Source organism: Gasterosteus aculeatus, chromosome 7, assembly GCF_964276395.1.
Source record: "Gasterosteus aculeatus chromosome 7, fGasAcu3.hap1.1, whole genome shotgun sequence".
Taxonomy (NCBI): Eukaryota; Metazoa; Chordata; class Actinopteri; order Perciformes; family Gasterosteidae; genus Gasterosteus; species Gasterosteus aculeatus.
In genome coordinates, this window is record NC_135694.1 from 22587149 (window position 1) to 22612810 (window position 25662).

The window sequence follows — 25662 nt, forward strand, 5'->3', positions numbered from 1 at the left end:
TTGTTACTGAGATTTTCAAATAAAAACTATTTATTCTACACGACAAATAGCGTAAAGATATATTCTTTAAAGTCAAGCCACACAGTCACGTGGCGCCGTGGCTTAGATGGTTAAAGCGCCTGTCTAGTAAACAGGAGATCCTGGGTTCGAATCCCAGCGGTGCCTTTTCGATTAATTCTGCAAATGGTCAAGACACATGAATGCACTCGGGTTGTTTTTTTTTTAACTGTAATAGCAAAACGGAGGCGGCGTCTTTGACCGTTTACATCGAAAGAAAAGTAGTGCTACTTGCAATCATCTGTGTAAACGGGGATCTACCGCCATGTTGTCAGTCTCGACAACGTCTTTATTCAATAATTTACGTTAGGTTTCGTTTTCAACAGTGCTCGGCGACACGTCTGCAAACGTATTACAGATGTTCAGTGAAGAATCTGTTGGAATCAAGATTAAATTATTTATAATTGGCCCTGCACACATACAAACGCTCTTGATTTACATGTTTTCACTTTTGTCCAGAAGAGGGTGCATCTCGTTCGAGAGAGCAACTGTCTTTTGAATTGATAGAAATCTACAAATTACAGGGAACCAATCTTTTATTGTAGTGGGATGTAGAAATAACAGGTTAGAATATCTACAACAAAACCACGTGTTGTGACAGAGAATAAACACTATTGTAAAAACAAATAAGAATTATGTGAGCAGACATCGCTCTCTACCAGATATTGTTAACAGGATTTAACGTTTTGATTTAGGTTCAGTGTCTAGAAGGCATAACATGTAGTGATAGCTACACAGGGCACGCACCAGGTAAGCATTTGGGCCAGAACACAGAATATGGATCTTGTTTATTAATTCATGTAGAATTTTAACCTATCCACCTAAATACGTAATGAATAAAATGCAAATGACAAAAAAACAGAAGCTATTATTAGCTCATATTTCAATCACGCTAATACTTGTTACTAAGAGGTGTGTGAAGTTATTTAATACAGTTAACCTGTTTATCTTTTTTCTGCCCTTGACACATCAGGTGTCTCTTCCTGCTTGCAGCCCAGCCAGTATTTTCCAATGGAACGTGGGTAAGGAGGGTTGGCCGAGTCCACGCGTTTTGTCTGCAGGTCCACTCTGTAGTATTTATCTGCCATCACAATAAAGACAGAAAACACAGAATCCAGCACCACAGTGTTACAAGAGGGAACTCAAAGACTGTCTAGAATGATTTGTTGAAACATAGCTGAGCTCGACCGTGGGATTAAAAATATGTTCATACCTTTCTGGAAAAAATACACATTTTGCACAGGTGTGCTTTTGTGCTCCTGCGCGCTGGTTTCTTCAACGATGTCGCCGAAGTCGCCGTAGTCAAACCAGTCATCATAACCCCACAAATCATCAAGCAGCGTGTGGCGACTGTGCCTTCTTCGCCCTGTGCGCTTCTTGCTGGGCCTCCTCCTCCGGCTGCTGCGCCTCTTTGCCAGTGGGCGAGACGACGGCGTGGGTTTGGGGCTGAGGTGGACTCGCCCCACCATGGCAGCGTCTACAGCGGGCCTGACGCCCTGCCAGTCCATACTGGTGAAACGGGGGCCTGTTTGGGGACTGCTGACTGCTACGGGAGAAAAATGCCAGATAATTAGAAACAAACGGGTCTAAAACACACAATGAAATACACAAAGCCAGCTGGGGCCTTACGGGAGCTTCCAAAGAGCTCTGCGAAGAAATCCTCCCATGTCTGATCACAGAAGAGGTCCGTGTAGCTAGTGAACAGCACTGAGGGGGAGGTCCTGCTCATGTCGACACACTCCTCGTGGGAAGGCTGGTGCTTAAACTCATACTGGTAATATTTTTCCCCTGAAGACAGAAACAAACTCGTATTGACATCACACGATTGCAAACACAAATAAATACATTTGATGTGTGAATTACATCTATTGTTAACACAAAACAGATTTGAGTTACAAAGCTTTCCCTGTAGGGATTTATGAGACACTTTTTTTTTAATACCACACTGCACACTCTATTACAACGTTTCTTTATCATATACCAGTCATATACTTATTGAGTAAGTAAAGGACGATGATCGCAATATACCAAAAGTACTTGGAAGTACAGTAGAAGTACTAATTGTACAGAATGGCTAAACGTCTATTAAATTATTCCAGCTGGACATGTTTTTATGTGATTCAAATGTTTTATCTTTGGAAATTCTCTTTATTACAACATACACCCTATAAAAATAATTCACAAAACTGCTGCGATTCGACTCAGAAAGGTGTGTGCCGTTGAGTTGAGCATCGGATTTATTCAATGATGATGATTACATTCTAAATATCAAATAACAAATCTTTACAAAAATTACCTTTGAAAAAGTAGGCTTTCTCTTTGCCCCGGTGACTGGGTGCTGGTATGGCAAAAGATGCATCGACGTCATCTGGTACGCCGTCAAAGCCGAGTGAAATGTTGCGCGGATAGTCCTCATCCAGAACATCACCATCAAACCGCCAGTACTCTTTGCCCTGTGGGGGAATAAGGGCAAAGTGCAAAGACGTGAGGCGTGATGCCGGCACATATTGCTCAGGAGACAATGCACGTCTAACAAACACTGAACTAATGGTAAAAACGAGACATAAAAAACACCATTTTGGACTTCATCATGGGATCATCATGTATTTGACCTAATGAAGATTCGAGAACTGAAACATGTCAATGAAGTAAATAATCAACGGCGTACAGGATCCTTTAGCTTCTTCGCAGTCAAATGTTTGTTTGCGTGACAGCATCTATTGTTGAGAGATGTCAGAATACCCCTCTGATGTAAAAATAATGACACACTGGTTGCAGACTATAAAGAGGTAGACGTTTCTACCTTAAAGATATAGGATTTTCCTTGGCAGTTGATGCGTGTGAATGCCGCGTCCACGGGTCCAGTGATCCCCCAAACATCCTGGATGAGTTTTGGGTAACCAGGAAGAACAGACGTCTCATCCAACTCAAAGAAATATTCACCTGGCAGGAAAAGCGGGCCTTGTATCAATATGCCATAAGGGATTCAATTCAGTTCATTTAAACAGGAAAATCCAGCAGGTATCTACACTGAAATGAAATGTACAGCTCGTCCAGTCACAGATGTGAGAAAACGCACTCTGCAAGTCGGAGCCCCTTGTGGACTCGGAGGTTTACCTCTAAAAGCGTATATGGAGCCGTTCTTCAGCTGCAGAAACGCATCAAAAGGTCGACCACTGCAGGCCTCTGCGTCGGCGTCCACGGATCGCTCAGGCCCGCGTGCGGTGGAGGGTGGTGGAGAGGCGGCCATGGATTCTGCAACTGTGCTGAAGGTTTCTGGGTGAGCCGTTGCCTCTGGGACGGTCGTCCCTGCTTCCGTGACTCCATCTGAGTCCTCAAAAGTATCGCCGCGATTAGCTGAGGGCGGGAGAGAGTCTTTTAAATGGGTCACGTCAAAATGTTTCGGTAAAAACTATTGATTCATAAAAGCAAGGAACTTTATTAAAACGCAATCATTCTTGCTGTACAGACTTTTTTTGGGGCAGATGGTGTCAAAGTCCCAGCAGCAGCTCCCATAGTAAACACACATGGAGTCACACTGGCATTTTGTCCGGGGGTCGAAAGAGCCACAGCGACCAACACAGGACTCTGGGGAAATGCAGTTTGTTTATTTCAAATGACATAACACGTATTGATTGAGGGCAGACCTGGACAGTGGTGGAGGAAGTGCTCTTTTAATTCAGTAAAAGTCAATTGTAACATTCAGCCGATGCAGGTTGAGGAGCTTGTTTCATCTACTTTATTTACAGATGGCAGGTATTTGCTGTTTTCATTGTTTGCAGCACACACAGCTGCATTCAAAGACTAGTAATCCGATACTGAAGGAATAAATATTAAATGATAAGAATAGAATAATTTACATTCAATAATCATTTATATATGAAGCAATTTAAGTCAAAAATGTCACTCCTGGGAAATGTACATACACAAATATACTATTAGGACAGTCTTTGGTCGATCTTTTACTTTTTACGCCCCTTTGTGATATTTCATTTAGCTGTAACATTTGTTAAATTACAAAAAAAAACGTCTGGAAGACTTACTTTCTGCAGCAAAAGCGACGTCCAGCAGCAGGAAGAGGCCCAGCAGAGCCACTGCTGGCTTCATGTCTGCACACAGAAAATATGACTCTTCTGAGCAACAAATTCAGGACGTAAGCGTGAGCCTGTTTACATCAGTGAACTAAAGTCAGATGAGTTTGACTGCCCCAATTCAGGGTGCAGCGTTGTGTGCAGATGATCGATAGATGTTTTTCAGAAGCCGTTGACCCCGAAGCATCCGCCGTCCCGATTGGTCGACAGTCAGCTGTGCCAATCATTAATCTGTGAGGGATGATCTCTGTCCTGTCTGTCCAAGAACAACACGCAAACACGAATAGGATCCCTATAAGGCTCAGAATATACCCATTGACTTTACAGATGTGGACAATTTAACTACCAAGCAAGCTATTATTTATTTTATATAAAAATACTGAAAATGACTGATTCTGTTTAAATAACCCTCATTAAACACATAAGTGTGCTACTGTCTCATAAGGTTGACATACTGTACAGTGTTTAAGTAACTTCTGGGGGAACGAGGGAGTGGGTGTCTCAGCTCAATCATTGTGTCATTTCCCTCTTATTGATCCGTGGTAAAGCAAATACAAGGCTTTGCTCACAGTGATCACTAAAATAAGTCAAAACAATAAAAATGTATGGTAATCTTTAAAATCAGGAGTTTGTTCTTCAGAAGGGGATGATCAGCAGCATTGAGAGACAAAGTGGCTGAATTGAGAACCAGAAAGCGACTGATGGAAGTGAGAATATTACTCCAAGGCAATAATATCGAGAGAAAAGCTAAAAGAGGCAGTGAAAGAGTCAAAGAGCAAAAGTTATTGATACGTTTATTGATAAGAGTAGACTGATGTTCTCACGTTGCCTTTTATTTATTCACATACTTGTTTAAGTAATTCTATTCATGTAATAACTGTTGATATTTGAGTTTATCCTGTGATTTGTGAAACAAACCTTCATTACCTTCTGAGAGAAACATCCTAAACCCAAATCGCCAATGAGCGGGTGAGGAAAGGAGGAGACTTGGGAAGAGAGGAGTTGCTGCAACATGCATTTATCAAATGCAACATTCTCCCGTTGAGGCCGCCAACATTTAAATATGAGGTGTCACAGCTGCATCAGCTGTCAATTCTTTAGTTATGCTGCAGCTCATCGCCGGAGGAAATGATCTCTATCGAATGAGCGTAGCAGCTTTCATGAAAACTTTTACAATTACTATCATTCAAAGTAAAATATAATGGCAAATGATCACTTTACACTGTGGTTTGATGTTAAACACGATGTAAGTGTTAATAGGTGAGCTTTAGAGGCGCTGTTGTTATCACTCGCTCTGGAGAGACACAGTAACTAAGTGGCTTCATGTTCATAGGCCATCCTGTCCTTCAGCTGGCTGACCTTTGACCCGACAGACTGCCCTCCTTCAGAAGACAAACCGCTCGGCTGTCTTTGTCCTCACCTCAGTCCTCCCACCCCTCGTTACCTTAACTGCTCCCTTCCTCTCTTTCCCAATGGCTCCATTTCCTTCTCTGCCACGGATTCTCGTCTCTTTGGTGCTGAGTTAATGTTTGATTTGCGACTAGAGATACAAAGAGTTCCCCCCCCCCCACCCCCACACGCCAATTGTTATTGCTCACATTACCTGAGTTGTTCCCTGTGGGGCACATCTGTGTTTCCTTAGCGTCACCTGTATGTTGTCGCTAGATTCTGTCTCTTTTAGTCTTTTTCAGCTGTCCCTTCTGAGACATATTACACAGTATACGTTATATTGTGGATATTTTTTCCCTCCTGTTGGCTTCTTCCAGGAGACTCATGGCTAGATGGCTGAAGTGTCTGTGGTACCACAGAAACTACATCATCATCGTTGTCACTCCAATTGCCCTCCTTCCTCTGCCACTCATCATCCCCACATCGGTGAGTGCGCCTGTTGAGGCATCTTGGCTAAATTAATGAGTATTTTTTTTTCTGTTTGCATTGATTGAAAGACAGCTGTCAGCTGACAGCCCCTTCAATTTGTTGTTCCATCACCACTGTCAAATCTTATTAGTTTAATCTTTACACCAAGCAAAGTGTGACAGTGACAACTTGTCCTTTCGTGAGGAGTTTATCTGCCAGAATCCTTTTTTCTTTCTGGGAGCAGTAACTTGGTTGGTTGGTTGCTAAGGAAAACCATCTGGCAAAAAAAGATATTATAGCTTTAAAGAAAGGGTATTAAAAGCAAACATGACACACAACACTGTTGCAGTATAGATATGACAACGAAAGTATTATGATTCATGTTTTATTATCAATGTACGTTTTGTCATTTTTCCATCAAAGTGCGGAAAGGAGCGAGTTCTCGTGGGCAGTGGAAACTTGTGTCGGGTGGTTTGAACAGTGTGTGTCAACTGAGGACCCATAAACAGTTATCTAGTGAGACAAGAGCACAGCAAACTGTTGTTTTTTTATCAAGGGTTGCCGTTATCTCCCCGTGTGAAGGGTTATTGCCTTTAAAAGAGACGCTGGAGAGGAAGGGCAAATGTGGAGGAAGCTGACTCAGTCTCCTTTCAATCTCTCATAGTCAATGTGATCATACTGACTATGAGAGATCCAGATGATGCACAGTAATATAATGTTGCACCAATGTTTGTCACTTCTCATGGAGGCAATTTGGCCTGAACACCATTTCTTCACTGCCGATTACACCCGACCAGAGTGTGTTTGTGTATGTGTGTGTTTACAGGAAGCCAGATGTGGTTATGCCATCATCCTCATGGCTCTGTACTGGTGTACGGAGTGTATGCCTCTACCTGTGACGGCCCTGCTGCCAGTCGTCCTCTTCCCCATGATGGGCATCATGAAGGCCGCAGACGTATTGGACCTTTGTGTTTCATAATGCGCCAGCTTCAATTGTCTTTACCGATACCTGTTGTACCTGTGTCGTCCTTTTCAGCACAATGAGCCCGGTTTTATGACGGATACAATCTCTCATGTGAACAAACAATCATAAAAGGGTAGAAAACACGTAAAGGCAGCTGACTTGTCATGTGTTCTAACTGTACCTCATATTTGTCTCTTCCTTGGCTTGTAAAAGCTCAGAGAGCTGGAACTTTTCTCCGCCTCGGTTGACGAAACGCTACATTCTAAAAGTCCTGATCTGATCCTCAGTCTCGAGAAACTCGTCTAACCAGCGTCAAACCTTCTGCTGTTTGACTTTTATTGCTCATAAAACAAATCTGCTGATACATTACAAATGTTCACAGGTCATTGGTCATAGTTCAAAAACAGCTAATGCACGTGTTTGGATTTGTGATTGTTCTGCTGAAGTGTCTGTGTTATGTACCTCAGGTCAGTATTGAGTACCTGAAAGATTCCAACATGCTGTTCATTGGTGGCCTGTTGGTGGCCATCGCAGTGGAGTACTGGAGCCTTCATAAGCGCATCGCTCTGCGAGTTCTGCTGGTGGTCGGCTTCCGCCCGGCCCTGTAAGGAGACGAGATACGGCCGCACCTTTGTTACAAGACGCAAAGACACAAAGATACAAATACCTCTGCTTCAACCATTTGACAAGACATTGTCATTGTTGTAGAAAAAAACGCTGTTAAGAGAGAAAATGACTCAAGTAGTAGTAGTAGTAGAATCAAGTAGCAAAACCCACAGTTTTATTCACCTTCAAGCTGTTCTACTGGCGATCCTCCCATTAAACACCCTCTCACGCAGGTTGATGCTGGGCTTCATGGTCGTCTCGTCCCTCCTGTCCATGTGGATCAGCAACTCGGCCACCACGGCCATGATGCTGCCCATAGCGCAGGCCGTGCTGGAGCAGCTGAAGGCCACAGAGGCTCTGGCGGACCAGCGAGATTTACAGGCTGCAGCCGAGGAGAACCCCGCGTTTGAGCTGGAGAGCAGACAAACTAAAGAGGAAAAGGTGGAGGAGAAACGGCCAGACGACAACGTCCAGCTGGAGGAGGGAGAGGGTACGTAACAAAGTCTGCTGGCTACTACGACAACCCCCACGGTAACTTTAACCGACTATGTGCTCTAGATGACCATGAGCGGAGGGCGGACTCGCTGCAGGAGTCCCAGAGAAAAGCAAGGGAGGGGAAGTACCAGCACCTGACCAAAGGGATGAGTCTGTGTGTGTGTTACTCTGCCAGCATCGGAGGCACGGCGACGCTCACCGGCACGACCCCGAACCTCATCCTTAAGGGTCAGGTCGACGAGTAAGGCCTCGACAAACGGGAGATATTACTATTACTACAGCTGTTCTCTGCCCACCTCGCAGCCCTCTTACTCTCTCGTTTGTGTGAAGGCTCTTCCCAGGGAATGATGATGTCATCAACTTTGCCAGCTGGTTTGTCTTCGCTTTTCCCAACGCGGTGCTCATGCTGGTGTTTGCATTTCTCTGGCTTCAGTTTGTGTTCCTGGGCTTCAAGTAAGACATCGTATGCTTTGTATGTCAGAGCTAAACCTCGAGTTTAAAAAGTCTCATCAACATCATGTGGTATTTATTTCTTAATTCAGAAAAGTACTGAAACTGTCCATACGTTAAGGTTTGTGAGCCGTTTGAGTGATCAGATTGGAAAAAAGGTCTGTTATGATAATAATTGCAGTTAAAAAGTCAGCGACTGATGGGTTTGATGTAAATACAGTTTACCAGCTCTACTAACGTCACACATGTTATCGTTGAGCCGATACCTCAGCTGTAGGAGGGTTTTTATGGTACAAGACGCAGCAACAGCTCTTCTATTTGGGACAAATACAGCCAGTTGAGTTGAGACATTTTCTATGCTTAGGCAGTACGACTGTGACTTTCCGTTTTTTAATACGCTTCGATCTGACTCTATACAAACATGTATATATAGTACTTCCACTATGAAAGAAATCCATGATTTGTTCAACCTTTAATCCACACTTTATTAAGTTTATTTTTCCTAACCCGTGGCATGTTGGCACTTTGTACTTGTCTCCTCAGCGTGAAGAAGTCCTTTGGCTGCTGCCTGAAAAGCAGCAGGGAAAAGGAGGCGTACGCGGTGATGAGGCAGGAGTACAACAAGCTGGGGCGCATGACGTTCGCCGAGTGGGCAGTGCTGACCATCTTCGTCCTGCTGATAGGCCTGTGGTTCACCAGGGAGCCGGGCTTCATTGACGGCTGGGCGACAGTGCTCTTCAATAAGGGGGGGCCGTGAGTCTTTTGATTTTCTACTATTTGTTGTTTTGGTTATGTGACTTCAAACAGTACGCGGATGTTTTTTTTATATTGGCAACAAATCCAAAGAGAAGAACAAAATATGTGTATTGATCCATTGCCTGTGAGGCCAAAGTCTGATAGTAATACATTAGTGTCTGATAACTAATAAAAACATATCAGGGAGACACATCGTTACAGGTCACATGCTCTTTAACCATAACTGTAAATATTCAGAACAACACATCTGCAGCTGGAATGACTCCCAAACAAAATACATGTTGTTTTTCAGGTTTGTGTCCGACGGAACCGTCGCTATCTTGATGTCGATGCTGTTCTTCGTCATCCCCTCCCAGATGCCCCGGTCCGGAGGCTACGGCAACGACAGCGAAGGTGAAATGATCTTTCCACTAACGACAAACAATACAAGGCCCTCGTTTTCGTGACCTAAATGTCCGCTCACTGCAACACTGGATGATTATTAGAGGAAATCACAATGCTTTTTCAAAACTAATTGCTTTTCCTGTTCACACTTCATCTGGGTGTCACAGGTAAGCTGGTAAAAGCTCCCCCCGCTCTGCTGAACTGGCAGGTAGTCCACGAGCGGATGCCCTGGCACATCATCCTGCTGCTGGGAGGAGGCTTCGCTCTGGCTGCTGGAAGTGAGGTAAACACCCAGAGAGTCATCGCGCTGATTACGGGAAGTGGGGTTGTGCTCGGTGAGCCGCAGTCAGTGTGTCATCTGCAGTAGATGGCGAGCAGCATTCCGCTATGGTTTGTTGAAAAATACACAGATGCAAAGCAATGCACTGCTGTTTAGAGGACTTTTGTAAAAAATACGTTTGGGGTTGTAGTTTTCATTGGGCAAATATGCATTTATTTATCTTGTAAAAAGGATTCTGTTTACTGCCTTTTAAATGCCATTTCTGCCAAAAACTAATGTTTTCTGACAGGAGTCGGGTCTGTCCAAGTGGCTGGGAGAAAGCTTGGCACCTCTGCAGCAAATTCCTCCCTACGCCATCTCGCTGCTGCTCAGCATGCTGGTGGCCACATTCACAGAGTGCTCCAGCAACACGGCCACCACCACGCTGTTCCTGCCCATCCTGGCCTCAATGGTAAACAGAGGTCCACACACACACACACACACACACACACTCACCGCCTCTCCATGTATTGAACTGTGCTGTGTGACCCGGCTAGGCTGTAGCTATTAAGATACACCCGCTGTACGTGATGATCCCCTGCACCGTCGCTGCCAATCTGGCCTTCATGCTGCCCGTGGCCACACCGCCCAACGCCATCGCCTTCGCTTTTGGAAAACTCAAAGTCATGGACATGGTGAGGCTCGTACTCAGAATGCACAATTTATGTTACAGTCCTCTATACGAGCAAGGTGTAGAGGACTAAAGTGTAAATCACTTGTTATTTTAAGATTTTATTTTTAGAGTTTGTAATATCTCACTCTGAGATTGAAGCCAAAATAATTGGCTTTTGAGACTTTTAAAAGGCTTCAAACCTCCAGTGGACTTTTCCTCTTCTCATGCCGCAGGCTAATCCGAATGTCACTGTGTGATCCTCAGGTTAAAAGCGGCTTTGTGCTGAACATCATCGGGATATTGACCGTTAATTTAGCCATCAACACCTGGGGACACACTTTGTTTGACTTGGGAACCATACCTCATTGGGCCAACAGTACCAAGAGAAAACCCTGAGTGGGGGAAGACGGCGAGGGGGATACGGAAAACGACACAGAATATATTTTTTAAGAAACTAAGGGTTTTTGACTTAGGCTACTTGTAAAGAACACCAATTCTATAATCAGACCATATGTATTTAGTACTTCGTATCATTTCAGTGACAGAACAAAACACATAAGCTTTCCCAGTACACACCTACTTGGTTGTGACGCCATCGTTTCGATCTATTCATCACACACAGAGGCTGCAAAGATGCAGTACGCTGAGGTATGACGTGTTACGAATGTGAAAATGAGTGGGAACTGAATTAATCGCATTAGTGGATTTAACTTATTATTGTGGTATTCTGTTGTTACTCTCTGTTCTATTGTTTCACATTTTATTTTTTATTATTGTACTTCTCGCATTGTTTTATGAACAAGTATTGCTTACGTTTGTTTTTCTAAATTATTCAAAGTAAAAGCAGAGAAGACATGCGCAACGTTCATAATTGCACCGTAATTGTGAAATTACAGCCAGCAGTTTATTTTACATTAGTATGAAATAAGGAATAAAGGGAACGCGTTGGCTTTGACTTATGTTAAACACTCACTAATTGACATGTTTGTTTAATGTGTACAGAAAGTGTAAAAATCTTATCTATCAAACTATTTATTTTCTGATTGAACAAACAAGATATCATGTTTTAACAATGAGCATTCTGGGTTCTGGTAGCTTGTTTGAAAAGGCTGTTTGAAGGTTAACTTTGAGATAAAAAACTGGCACAAGACGGTTGTGTTGGAGGTCAGTATCTACTGTAGTTGTTCCAGGTAAATGTTATAAACTGTACATGGATGGGATGGTAACAACCACGTTTATGTACCAGAGCTATTTGTATTCTGAAGTATAAAATATCTCACTCACAAAATCAACAGTGGCAGTGTGATATTTTAAAAAGTTCCGTAAATCTTTATTTATTTTTGTTCACTCATACCGACATTTGAAAGGTCAAGATAAGTTCAAAACAATTTCTACATGAGTCACAATGAGTCAAAAATAAATCTGCTCTACATATGTTACAGTTTTTGACATATCAGTCCAATTTGAGCTCTTCATGTCTGTTCAATTATTATTTCCTTTAAATAACGTCCTTTAAATCACCAACTTGTGCAGACTAATACAAAAGCAGATTCTCTTCACTTTGAGCCATTGACAATCTAAATGCATTCTTACCATTTTCCTGTGTTGACCTTAAGACACAACGGGTGCATAAATGTAAGTCACTCCAAACGAGCTGCGCTTCCTTGCCGACTGGACTCATCTCATATTTGCAAAAATAGTTTTTCTAGACGGGTGGATTTTACTGCTGGATCACAAAAAAACACCAAATCTATTTCTAGGTGCTTCAAATAGAAAAGTATATGCAGATATATGCAGCTGAATTAGAAGATCTATTTGGACCCTTTTTGCGTCTTGTTGTGTCTCTGTATAGTCAGAGAGAATGACAGCACAATCCAAAGACACTGACTCTCTGCGTCATAGATTCCCTCAAATAACAACACGCAGGTCCTAACTTACAGGAACGTGTTTAAAATAAAAAGAAAGAGACAGACATGTGCGAGAGGCAGAAATGAGACGAACAAGAAGTGGACTTAAGAAAAATGAAACAGACATTAGATTTCACACAAACAGAAATATATATGAGATTTTAGGCGGATTTCTGCTACATTCCCATCTTTTTCCTTTGCACAACACAAATGTTATTTAAACATATCAAGATTTAAAAATAAAATGTTCCCTCTGTTCCTTTATAATGTGCTTCCAAACAACAACAACAACAACAACTTCAACCTAAAGAAAATGTTCAACAAGTTGTTTATGACCCAAACAAAACAACATCAGAGTGTAAAGTAGATCTAGTACAAGACAAGTACCTATATGGTCATATCAGATTAGCTAATCTCAATCTACAGGTTTCCACTGAGTGTGTTACGTAGACATGTTGTGCTTTGAGCAAAGACAATAAACACATACGCTCTACAGGTAACACACGTCGCACAACTCAAAACATAAATAAAGGAGTAAAGAAAACCAGTCTGATGAACACGTTTCAAAATCTATTTTACCGTAATAGAAACCAAATGACCACATTATTGACGTTTAAGTTAATATATTCTTACCAGACCATTAATCATGCTTCACCCTGACAGTTACACAAAATACACAGACATACAGACACACACACAAAAAGCTCACTTACTGAAACGGAGAGGAAGAATTGAAGTCACTAGAAATCACGTGTTTAAATGCAATATTTGTTCCTAAACCCTAAAACACAGCAATAGGAATTAAATAAAGTCTACTAATATTTGAAGATCGAGGTTTTAAAATGTTTTCACTTCACACGTTGGGCTAGAGAGGAAAAAAATCATCTCATATTTCCTAAGAAGTTGCTTGCTGGTTTATCATGTGAAAAAAAAAAAAAAAACTTTGTTAGAGCAACCCCACGTGCTGTGAACACACACACACACACACACACACACACACACACACACACACACACACACACACACACACACACACACACACACACACACACACTTTGCGATTGACACGTTTGTGCGGCTGTTTTCTGGATTATCGCCTCCAGTGCAGTCGAACCGCAGCCCAAAGATCAGTCCGTACGTCCGCCCGTCTCTCGTGGTCGACGTGTCCCCTCTACGTCCCGCCGTTGTACGAGTAGTCCGCCTTGTTGTGCATCACCAGCTTATTGTCCACAAAGTAGAAGCTGTCGGACTGCGTCTCGTACGGGTGCAAAACCATCTCTCTGACTGCGGGTCGACACAAAAACATCACTGCTGTCACACCACTGGTTCACCACCAAGGGTCCGAGATCCATTTGAATTGATCCATTTTTAAAATGAGTAAATGGGTAAGTTAGAATAAACAAACATTAGTTGTGTTCCTTTTAGCTTGTCAGCAGCACGCCAGGGATGGAAATGTTGGTCCACCACTTTGGTCCAAAGGTTTGAGACGCACAAATAATCCAAGGGCATAACTATGGTCTAGACAAATGAATACCCTTCCCCATAGTTTAAACATAATATATAATGGATATCTGAGCTGTCTGTTGTAGATTTTGTCGGACACTACAGCCGAGGGGGGAGGATGGGGGGGGGGGGGGGGGGGAGGGCGCTTTCATGGTGCTTTTTCGTGTGGCTTTTATGCTGTATATTGGGGGGGATAGATAGGTATTTGCGTGCTTTCGCCCTTGAATTAGTCCTACCAGTTATGGTAATGCCGAAACTTTCTTATAGCATCATCATGGGGGTCACTTTAGAGATGATTGGCTTGAAATGCGGTTGCTTTTAATAACTGTCTTAATATACCGACGTTTAATTTAGCGCCAATATCAGGTGTGTCACTTTGTCTCGTGCTCCGAAACAGACAAAAAACCTACGAGCACTTTGCACTAGTGGGCTCAGCGGAGAGGAGGCTCGTCCTGTCCTCCTAAAGGGGCAGTTCTCAGTTCTCAGTGTACGAATGAATGGGTGTCAAGGGTGCCAATTAGCGAACGTTAGCACGCTAACACACTGAAGTGTGAAGGCGGCCGTGGTAAATGTTATACCTGCAGGTTACCATAGTTTTATTGTTACTATACTATTTTAGCATTCATCTCCACTGCTGCCTCACAAAGAACTCAAAGAACAGTCTTCTTGCTTGTGAAATACTATGAAAATAGTGCAAAGTGCAAAAGAAAAAGCGTATCGACAGCGGTTTTGTTAATTGAGTAAATATTGTGAAGCAGAAAACATTGTCTTACTGATGTCTTCAGACAGAGGTGGAAATTCGTAGATGTGTTCACAGGTGTTTTTGCTGCTCGGCATGCAGAAGCCAAACTCAAAGTCGAAGCTCTTGAGCAACTTCTCTCTGAAATAATGTCTCTCAATCATCCTGAAGTTTTCTATCGGCTTGTCTCCAACCGTGAACTCCACACTGCAGTGACAAAGGCAGACAAACAGGCGAAGATGAAAGAGGCAGAGGAGGCATCCTTATGAATAAAGATTCACACGGTCGCTCTTACGTGGCTCCAACTTGGCGCAGTCGGAGGAAAGCGGGGGTGAACTGGTAACGGACAAACCGGCCAGCGTTCGGGTCGACATCCCTCTTCTCTCCTGCTTTGTCTAAATTCAGAATCAGTTTGTGCAGAACAGAAAACAGAATTAAATCAGATTAAACCTTTTAGGCTTGCCTGCGAAACACACCGTATTAAACAATGTCAGTCGACCACAATGAGGGCCAAGTTTACATGTCAGTTAATGTCTGCACACAAAGACCATTTGCATTCGTTTGGTAGAAAGAGCATCAGAATTGTGGTTTTGTAGAGAGTGGATGGGTTTGTTTAGTCAATGTGTGTGATTCACTGCAAATATTTCCATGGTGCATGGAGGTAAAGTGAAAGGAATACGTCAGGGACTCGCCTGCGGCTGGAGGTTTGGTGATTTCAAACAGCACCGTGGCGGTTTCCATGTCTCTGATCCTGAACCTGGTGAAGTCAATGTTGAAAATGTTCTCGTCCGGGCTGCAAAGATAATCTGGAAAGAGAGAGCAAGCGTGAGTGAGGGGGAGAGACAGAAAAATAATAGAAAGAGAAATGAAGAAAAATATATGACACTTACACAAAGGATGCACTTTGAGAGCAAAACGTGTTCAAAGAGTTGAGGATTAAAAAAAATAACGGTTTGATCGGTCTTAGATCAGATATTTAAGTAATTCAATGATATTAGCTCTGAAACTCACATATTCTAATGGCACCAGGACTTTACTATATAAAAGTACCTACCTTTATAGGTCAATTTTATTCATTATAGAAGCTAAATTCCTTGTATGTGTGAAGTACTTGGTTTTTGTTTTAAGATATTACGTACATCACTGAAATCACTTCTGAAAATAACTGACATCAATCTTAATTTTTTTTGAGGAGCCATTTCCTCACAAATGGGAGACGGCAGGCACACAAACACACACTCGCAGACACACACATGCACCCAGTAAGAAAGAGACACAAGTTATTTAGATTCTTCTAATCCTTCCTGCACAGTGTCACCTATTATTAGCGTTTCCCAGCGCAGCAGACGCTTCCTGCCTGATCCGAATGACTTTGCAGGCCGACACGTGCAACTTCAACATCGCTCCATTATCTCCACGCAGGTTCCACAAAGCTCACAGGGAGGACAAATACGCCCGCAATTCATTTGGGATTTCAAAGAATTGGGGCGTTGTAAGTGTGATTACGAGTCAACAGGTTTGCAGTTGCCTCACAGTGGGGCCGCATCGTTCTACTCAGAGAGGAACAACAGTGTAGACATGGAGGTCTACCGGTACGGAGAACTTAAGGGATCGCTTGGGGATAACGTAATCACTAATGACGGGAGCTCAGGCCGTCCGAACAACCCACCAGCTGTTCACTACGACGCATCCACAGCTTCCCACCAAAATAAACATGACGATATAATGACGTCCTGACTCTGCATCTCACGCAGGTCTGTTTTTCTTTATTTTAATAAATATACGACACATTTTGCTAATTTGGTTACATTACATTACATTACATTACATGTCATTTAGCTGACGCTTTTATCCAAAGCGACGTACAATAAGTGCATTCAACCATAGGGTACAAACTCAGGAGAACAAGAAACAAGAAAGTGCAATTTCCTCAAATAAGCGAATTTACAATTTGCTATAGATGAGTGACGTCACAAGTACAATTTAAGTGCTGCAATTTGTTAGTCTTTAGTCGAGGTAGAGTCTGAAGAGGTGTGTCTTTAGTTTGCGGCGGAAGATGTGAAGGCTCTCTGCGGTCCTGATGTCTTCAGAGAGCGCGTTCCACCATTTCGGCGCAAGGACAGCGAAGAGTCGAGACCTAGTCGAGTGTTTTGCTCTCAGTGAGGGAGGGACGAGTAGTTTTGCAGATGCAGAGCGGAGAGTGCGGGGTGGGATGTAGGGTTTGACCATGTCCTGGATGTAAGCTGGACCCGATCCATTCACAGCATGGTACGTGAGCACCAGTGTTTTGAACTGGATGCGGGCGGCCACCGGTAGCCAGTGAAGAGAGCGGAGGAGTGGAGTAGTGTGGGAGAATTTCGGAAGGTTGAAGACCAGTCGAGCTGCTGCATTCTGAATGAGCTGCAGAGGTCGAATGGCGGTGGCAGGGAGACCTGCCAGGAGGGAGTTGCAGTAGTCCAGGCGGGAGATGACAAGAGCCTGAATCAGTACCTGCGCTGCCTTCTGAGTGAGAAGGGGACGTATTCTCCTGATGTTGTAGAGCGTGTATCTACAGGATCGCGTTGTCGCAGTGATGTTGGGAGTCAGGGAGAGTTGGTTGTCGAGTGTGACGCCGAGGTTCTTAGCAGTCGAAGTGGGCGTTAGCACAGAGTTTCCAAAGTTGACTGTCAGGTCCTGGGTAAGCGAATCTTTTCCGGGAAAGAGAAGTAGTTCAGTCTTGTCGGGGTTGATTTTCAGATGGTGGGCGGACATCCACTGAGAGATGTCAGTTAGACAGGCAGAGATCCGAGCCGCCACCTGGGTGTCCGAGCGAGGGAAGGAGAGAATTAGTTGGGTGTCATCGGCATAGCTGTGGTAAGAGAAGCCATGCGAGCGAATGACAGCGCCAAGAGAGTTGGTGTAAAGCGAAAACAGGAGGGGACCCAGCACGGAACCCTGAGGAACTCCAGTAGTAAGAGGACACGGTTCCGACACAGATCCTCGCCAGGTTACCCGGTAGGTGCGGCCATCGAGGTAGGACGAGAGAAGGGAGAGAGCAGAGCCTGTGACACCGAGTTCTTGAAGGGAGGAAATAAGGATCTGGTGGTTGACCGTGTCAAATGCAGCAGAGAGGTCCAGAAGGATGAGGACAGAGGAGAGAGAGGCGGCTCTAGCAGTGTGGAGTTGCTCAGAGACAGCAAGGAGAGCAGTCTCTGTAGAGTGGCCTGCCTTGAAACCTGACTGGTGGGGGTCAAGGAGGTTGTTACAGTGGAGATAAGAGGAGAGTTGATTAAAGATAGCACGTTCAAGGGTTTTGGACAAGAAGGGAAGAAGAGAGACCGGTCTGTAGTTGTTTTCTTCAGAAGGGTTGAGGTTGGGTTTCTTCAGGAGAGGGTTGACTCTTGCCTCCTTCAGAGAATTGGGAAAACAGCCAGATAACAGAGCGTTGTTGATGAGAAAGGTAAGGAACGGAAGAAGGTCAGGTGCGATAGATTGTAGAAGATGTGATGGAATGGGGTCAAGAGGGCAGGTGGTCGGACGGGCAGAGGTTACTAGGGTAAGAATTTGGTTAGGAGAGAGGGCGGTGAAAGAGGGAAGTGAGGGCGAAAGAGGTGAGGTCGGTGGGACGCGAGAAGTAGGTGGTGGGTTTGAGAAGGAGGAGCGTATGTCAGCTATTTTCTTGGTGAAGTAGTTGACAAAGTCTCCCGGAAGAAGGGTGGAGGGGGGAGGAGGGGTAGGGGGTTCAGTCAGTATTTAACTTTTGGTACATTTAAAGAAATGCGTTTTCTGTTGAGGCTCCAGTAGATTTTGTCCGGCATTTAGTTAAGTTGATGGGTGAGAAAAAAAACGTTATCACCAGCAAATACATCACGCTCACAACAACTCTGTAAAGTAAGAATGATATGAAAGGGATCCTTTTTGGGGACATAAACTGACAGTTCAATGTGTAAAAAAAAAAAATACAGTAGTTTTTTAAATACACAAATCAAAATTAAGTAAATAAAAATGCTTTAACTACTCTCAAACCACTTTTTAAAAAATGTTGGTTATGATTCCAACAATGTGCAACTTGAAGTGTTGATTAGTTGTAGTTCAGTGAAATGTAAATTAGCCTTTTCTCTGGTCAGCACCTTTTAGGAGGAAAGTGTTGTCATTTACTCGCATTGTCACCAAGCTGGAGCTTTTGCACTCTGAATGCGGATTATTTCTACAATCACTTCCCCTCTTGGATTATTTACGATGCTCCCTCCGTGGGATCTCTCACGTCTGTGTGTTCATGCCGCAGCGGAGAAACCTCTGTCAGTCTGAACGCTGAGGTCGGCTCTTCTCAACACATCAGCTCAGGCACCACACACACACACACACACACACACACACACACCGCCGTGCAACACCTGGAGACTCACACAGCCTCACACAACAAACAAACAGCAGCCACGTCATTCTAGGAAATATCTACAACAAGCTGGGCATTGGTAACGGTTTGTGTGTGTACTGGTGTAAAAGTTACCTTTCTGCCTGATAATGTACCGAGTACGAGTTTGAATGAGAGTTTTGTGTCCGTTTGCGTTCACTTTGTCTTTTCAAAACCGGGGTGGTTTGTTGTTAATCACACACAGTCTATGACCTTGTGTCACACACAAACAAACGCACACCTGAGGATAACTTGCTGCTAGGAGCTGATGAAGACTCTGTTCATCCCCATTAGCTGATGAAGGACAGAACCCGTCTTGAGCCTTCTGTGTGTCCCTGTGTGTGTCGCTGTGACTCATACAACCAGAAGCCACCCTTGTGAATTTATAGTGGTTGGTGAAGTCGAAACAGGAAACACAATAAGACGGCACAAACTCTGCAGCAGCTGGAAAACAGGAACCGTGTCTGCAAACCGCTTCTTCGAACTTGAACATCAGCAGTTTAAAATGTCACGTGTCCTCATCACAGGACTAATGCGTCAACCTCAAAATCCAATACTTTCACTTGTAGTCACGTGTTGTATGAGCACGCCATGTCGGATGGGTGTAGTAAAAAAATGTTTCTGTTGAAAATGAACATAACAGTGTTTTCTCTACCACTATATATGGGAGTTTTCTTAATAACTGGTTTGAAGTGTGTTAAAGAAACACGTAAAGATGTCTCACAAAGTCTCAACGAGTGTTTGCCGCAGTGTTAAACGGCATTATTGTTCAACCGGCACTCAAGTTCACACCTTAAACAGGCTCACTGTTCAAGACGCACAGCACCACATGGCCTAGATTCAACCAAAGTAAACAATTCTGAGCTTGTTTTAGCAGTTCACCCAGAGAACGCTGGGACGGGACAGATGCAATGAAGAACATTTAAATTGACAGTAACTTATTGTTTCTCAATTCAATTGCGAGCGTGTTAGCGAGCAGCCTCTCAGAGTTGCTAGTGCGGCTGTAGAGTCTTTGTCTTGGGCCCAATCTTGAGGTTTAAAAGGGAAATTTGCAACGGGTTAAGAGGTTTTGTTGAATACTGCGTGAAATACTGTGCGTGCTGGTGTTTCATGGCAGTAATTAACACCCACCACGCTCAGGTTTGTTGTCCCGCGTGTGACACAAGCTTCCCTTCAGGCTTCTCTGCAACACAGCCATCTTCTGCTGGACCTCTGACACTCAAAGTGTAGAAGACACGCACACCGGCGTGCAGGTTTGAATACCGACCTGCATTTACCTGCTTGGGAGCACACGGAGGTCACAAGACAGTGAGTGACGGACTCATTGTCCCGTGGCCGACTCTGTGCCCTTCTCTAATCTTGTAACCCGTTTTTATTAGCTCAGCTATTTCGACAAGCAGATTGGTTTCATTTCCTGCCGCCACATTACTTACTTGAGAGTACGGAGCAATTAACCGCATCGGCTCTGCTGCAGCACGCTGCTAAAAGAGCACGAGGCGACAGGTCTACGGTGTTTTTTTGAGATCTGAGAACAGAGCTTGTGAGTTGTAAACTGAACATATTCTCACGGATAACCACTCGGCTGTTCTGCTTCCTCACCACAGCCCTCGCAGGGCCACAGGCGAGTTCACACACAGTTCGGTTTCATCCGTCCTCTACCTCCATCATTATCAACATTTGATTTATTGTTTTTTCCAAACAGTTCCAATATATTTCTTTTTTATTTTCAAAATATTAAATTACTAATATGAACTCATATAAGCATGTTATTTGAGCTCAATTTGCAAACATTGGCTGGTTCTACCTTCCAAAATGTGAACAAATACAGCTTTTCTCTGTTTTGTAATGTAAATCGAGTAAAGAAATGTAGCTATATTTTTTACGGTTTGTGACCGTTATTAACAAAGTCAGGGTCAGAACACACAATACCTTTGCATGATTCAGTTTTTCAAATTCACATTTATCAAAAGCAGCAATCAGAAAATGATTGACATGGTTTGAAATTAATGAATCTTTCATCAAAAAATTACTGAACACACACACTTTTCATCTGAAAAGAGAGAAGAAAAGACGACTAAAACGGGGGACTACAGGAGAGTCCTTGTTGCAGATCTTGCAGTTTGTGATGGACTATGAAGATTAAGATTGAGTTTGAGTTTGGATCAGATCAGTCAACTGAGCAGAAAGCCCGCTACATCTTAATCAATCTCATCATTGCTGGAGCAGAAAATGATTCTCAACAACTTTATGCAAACTGAAAATTACTTTTCTGAAACCAAACACAAAAGGGAAGTTTCTTCTCCTGTGAAATGTCTCAAAAACAACAACGTTTTTGACCCATGACTGTTGTCAAGGATAACTGAACTCCAAGTTTGGTCAAATGTGCACCATGCCACTTCGGGAGGGAATCTATTTCAGCCACCTGAGAATGAGCAGCAGCAGGAGACCACTGAGACAAACGAGTCACAACACAACAGAGGGGCTGCAGTGGCTTTCTTCAAGCTGCTTCTTGCTTTTTTTAACCGCCACAAGCAAGTGGGAGTTTGTCCGATTCGTCTCATCCATTAAGTGACAGCAGGTTTACTGGCGAAGCAGAGGAGAAGAGAGGAGGAAAGTAAAGGAGGAAATGTGTAGGAGAACAGAGATGCGTGTTCCAACGGCTGTAACCACAGGGAGACGCTTCACGTTGCCGTGGTGATTCAAGCGTGTATCTGCGTTGCTGTGGTGATTCACACACGCGTCCCATTGCCTTCAGTGACGGCTCTGCGAGATAGAAAATTGAGAGGTTCCGAGACCATAATAAGTTCAGCGTGGGAGACGGAATCATTAGGACGTGGCTGTCGCTGTGCAGCTGGACCGCGATCCCACACACAGGCTCACGAGCGGCAATCAGACATGTGAAAGCACGAAAAAAGACACACACTCGTGGGTAACACATGCATAAAAGAACGTTAGGGTGGACGAGCACGGTCTCACGGCACATCACGTACTTCCTGCATTGTCACAAATGTAACAATAAGAAAAAAGGCTAAAATGATGACAAGTAGGAATTAAGGAAGCTTTGTTCACCGCAGAAGAGACGGTTGTGCGGCTTCTTATCTCACTGTGACACATGAAAAGCTACCGACTCGTCCGTTCAACATGTGAGCCTGTTACAATAGCCGGAGAAAAATGAAGAGAAGATTTCTTTGCATGTTATCACACTCGGTCTATATCGTAACAGACCAATGTGACCGTGTTGTGTAAGTACTGTTCTTTAAATAGTTAAATGCCCTGCATGCACCTATTAGCTAACCACTGGTTTAAGACTTGAGTGATAAATGTAGCTGTTCTTTTGCACATAAGAGCTTCTTGGCGGCAATCGCTCCTCGTTTTCTCTATAAGAGGCTTGTTTGGGATTTAGAGCTGTGACATCATTTAAATGAAAGCAAATGAATGAAGCTTTGTAATTGTAACGTGATATATATGTTACTTTTTTTAACATGGTATTCAAAATGTAAAAGGCAGAAAATATTATTTAATCAAAGTTGTTTGTTCTAAGTTAGTTTTTTCATTAATTGAATGAAACACCGTGTATAAAGACTGAGCCTCAACTGATTTTACCGCTCAAATGATCAGCCACTGCAATATCATATATCATATGCTGCTGATCAAACTGCAAACTCCAGCTTTTTTTTCTTCTTTAGATATCTGCATTCCACACATTTAGAAAAATAGATTTAGACCACCAGCACTGCAGATATGACACCTGCGTGTTTTGACTCTCCGATCAGCTGAAAACTTTGGCACTGAACTGAAAGGTGAACTAATGTGAAGACGGCAGACATGCTGCTTAGCAGGATGACTCCTTGTTCACCCCACTTTCCTTCTACGCGGGAATAATGATCCTATTTGAGGGGATAAAATGTGAGTCATACACATGTTCAGCAACTTAACTGACATCTGCATTTGAGGAATCTTCCACCGACCACTTCTCTCAAACTCAAAGCACCACACCGGCGGGGTGAACATGGGCCTCGCTGACAGTGAGCAGGGAACCTGACATCACATCTGCAGCCAGGTTAACGTTTGCAACAGAGGTGGGTGGAGGAGGATGGGGGGTGTTGGGGTCCACTGATGCATCACCATGTGCTCGAATAGGGCCTAAGTAGATTACATAAATAAGCTCCGCAATAGCGTGACACACGACTCTGTTGGAACGCGTCAACATCTACTGTCCTCCTGCGCGTCACTCATCAGCCGGCGGGGGAACTTACTCTCCGTGATCTTCTGCAAGCCCAGAACATCCTCCGGAGTGACCCCCGAGCCGCCGAGCAGGTCCTCCTCCGTGGTCACCGGGACCCCCGCGTCGGTCGCGTTGCAGCCTTTCTTCACTTTCATCGCCGCGGTGTCCTGCGGGCTGCTGCTGCTGCTGCGGTCTGTGCCTCCGGTGTCTCTGCCCGGATTATCACCGGCGGGCTTCTTAGCGGCTGGCGGGTCCTGGCTGCTGCCTCTGCCGGTACAAGAATAGCTCATTCTCCGCTCCTCCTCCTCTTCCTCCCCCCCCTCTCCAAACCCAGGGCTCCCAAGACACAAAACAGCGTCCTCCCTCCTTCGCCGAAGGGATGCACAAGTCGTTGTGTGTTATCCGGTGCTTAATTCAAATCCGCTTGGTCTCCCTGAGCCCGCAGCCTCCTCTCAGCCGCAGACGGCTCGCGTGCAAAGCGGTCGCGCGGCTCTCGTCGGCTGAGCGCAAAATGCGGAAAGAGGGCTGATTTCTGCGCAGCTGCTTTTTTTTTCGAGACGCTATTTGAACAGCGGTCTGTGTGCGGGGAATAATCTGATGGGTTTGAAAGTGAAAAAGAGGCGGCAGATGGCAATTGCTGACAGGGGGGGGGGGCTCAGCGCCTGGTGCTTCTGCGCGCAATCTGTGCGGCAACCGTCAAAAGCACGCAATCAGGCTACACGACAAAGCCGCTGATAAACAAGCATTGTGTTTTACGGGATGTTTGTTCCCACGCGACCAAAAGGCAGCACGAACGTCGTTTAAGTGTTTCCGTTCTGCTTGAATAAAGACTTTTTATAGAAGTTTGTGGGAAATGAAGTCACTAAAGGATGTATCAGGTCAGAAAACTTCCGATGGTAAAAAGTTGAGTGTTTATACATCTACACAAGAAAAATACCTTTGTGTAAAATGGAAGATGGAAAAGATGATTTTAAATTGGAAGGATAATTGAGCTATTGGCAAAACCAATGTCAAAATTCCATTAACGTGTATGATACAAAATTATACAAAACAATAAGCATGTTGCCAATCTTAAAGGGGCTCAACGTGGAATTCATTTATGACGCCTCCGCGCGTCTCACGGCTTCCAACGTGAACTCAGTCTTCTTATTTTCACATGATTATACACTAGTGAAACCTGACATTTCTTCCAATGAATCCCCATCAATATTACACACTGTTACTTGAATGCAACTATAATAACAAGGGGAAGAGATATTTCATATGAATTGCTGCTCCACTACACTTAAAATAATAATAATAAAGAAAAGAATACGGGACTGGGTTGTCGTGCGGTACAGTTGGACCCAAATTACACACAGCTTACAAAGATACGAGGAAAGGTATTCACAAAGTTCTGCCTGAGCACAGATACAACAGCAACTGATGAGCGAGGCGTTGATGCGCTGCAGCTGTGCAGCTTGTAACAGGTGAATCTGCTTGGCGCCAATCAGGGAGCCAGAAACACGACCACGCCCACACGGTCCGACACGAGCAACAAGGGACTGAAATGGCAGACTTTAATCTAAGTTGTGTTTTTTTTATACTGTGTTATTGCTGCATTCACTTCATTACCAATCGCCGGGGTGGCAATCAGCTCCGTGAAAATGACCCAAATTTGATCTGAAATATCTGTAGTATAATTCACCAAACATAGATTGAAAGATTCTGCTCTAATTGGGTTTTGTAGCCTTTGGGTTTAAAGTTGGTGCTGCAAAACAATCACAACTGCCGTACTGGGAAACAAGGAATCGTCAAGGCCAATGATGGTAATTTGGCCCTAGAGAGCAGAATGGAAACAACTCTGTGAGGTATTAATCCTATTTCTGTCTCTCTCACTGATGCATGTAAGTCCCTACATGACTCACTGGAGATCTCCGTCACACATGACTATCCATCACAGTGATAATAACGGTGCCGAACCAACTGCACCTGCAGCTAACAGCACCGCAACAACAAAGACTGTGTGGAGACAAACGGGCCTAAATATTCAGTGTGTGGAGATTTCGTGTCACGGATGAACACTTTTTGCAGCTAACGTTTGTGTTTCCACACTTGGCGCTGAACGGATTGACGGGGTTTATGTGGAAGTATTGCACCCTAGAGGCAGCCTGGTTTGGTGTTGGGCTTTTAATGTGTTGCTGAGGGATAAAGTTAACATTTCATACTGTGTCTGTTGTTTCCCTCGACCCACAGCTATTTCGTTCAAGCAAGTCAGGAAATAATTGTTGCTTTTGTTTGTACGTGCACCAAAACTTTAGTAT

General features: G+C 43.9%; 3 protein-coding genes and 1 non-coding gene across 5 annotated transcripts; 2 read left to right on the forward strand and 2 right to left on the reverse strand.

The window, feature by feature from the left end:
- The first annotated feature begins 91 nt into the window (after positions 1 to 91).
- On the forward strand, positions 92 to 165 carry trnat-agu (transfer RNA threonine (anticodon AGU)). The gene has a single exon. It is a non-coding gene; the product is annotated as a tRNA-Thr (tRNA).
- A 410-nt stretch (positions 166 to 575) lies between these two features.
- vtnb (vitronectin b) lies at positions 576 to 4292 on the reverse strand. Of its 2 annotated transcripts, none has more exons than XM_040180804.2 (8): positions 4101 to 4292; positions 3529 to 3645; positions 3175 to 3414; positions 2861 to 3000; positions 2354 to 2510; positions 1687 to 1845; positions 1271 to 1603; positions 576 to 1138 (listed from the first exon to the last, which is right to left on the reverse strand). In XM_040180804.2, the coding sequence occupies exons 1-8, from the start codon at positions 4162 to 4164 to the stop codon at positions 1002 to 1004; spliced, it is 1347 nt and encodes a 448-aa protein (XP_040036738.2). In that variant the 5' UTR covers positions 4165 to 4292; the 3' UTR covers positions 576 to 1001. The 2 variants fall into 2 exon arrangements, with proteins under 2 accessions (XP_040036738.2, XP_040036739.2); XM_040180805.2 differs by having other exon boundaries at positions 1271 to 1600; positions 4101 to 4286.
- Positions 4293 to 5811: 1519 nt separating this feature from the next.
- On the forward strand, positions 5812 to 11880 carry LOC120821770 (solute carrier family 13 member 2). The gene is made up of 12 exons (XM_040180767.2): positions 5812 to 6023; positions 6832 to 6960; positions 7437 to 7573; positions 7809 to 8065; positions 8134 to 8311; positions 8401 to 8523; positions 9064 to 9273; positions 9569 to 9669; positions 9828 to 9943; positions 10230 to 10391; positions 10477 to 10614; positions 10857 to 11880. Exons 1-12 carry the CDS (start codon positions 5922 to 5924, stop codon positions 10986 to 10988), a joined length of 1785 nt encoding a protein of 594 aa, XP_040036701.2. The 5' UTR covers positions 5812 to 5921; the 3' UTR covers positions 10989 to 11880.
- An 18-nt stretch (positions 11881 to 11898) lies between these two features.
- unc119a2 (unc-119 lipid binding chaperone a2) lies at positions 11899 to 24154 on the reverse strand. Its single transcript, XM_040180853.2, has 5 exons — positions 23391 to 24154; positions 15434 to 15547; positions 15037 to 15136; positions 14776 to 14948; positions 11899 to 13783 (listed from the first exon to the last, which is right to left on the reverse strand). The coding sequence occupies exons 1-5, from the start codon at positions 23647 to 23649 to the stop codon at positions 13671 to 13673; spliced, it is 759 nt and encodes a 252-aa protein (XP_040036787.2). The 5' UTR covers positions 23650 to 24154; the 3' UTR covers positions 11899 to 13670.
- Positions 24155 to 25662: the final 1508 nt, after the last annotated feature.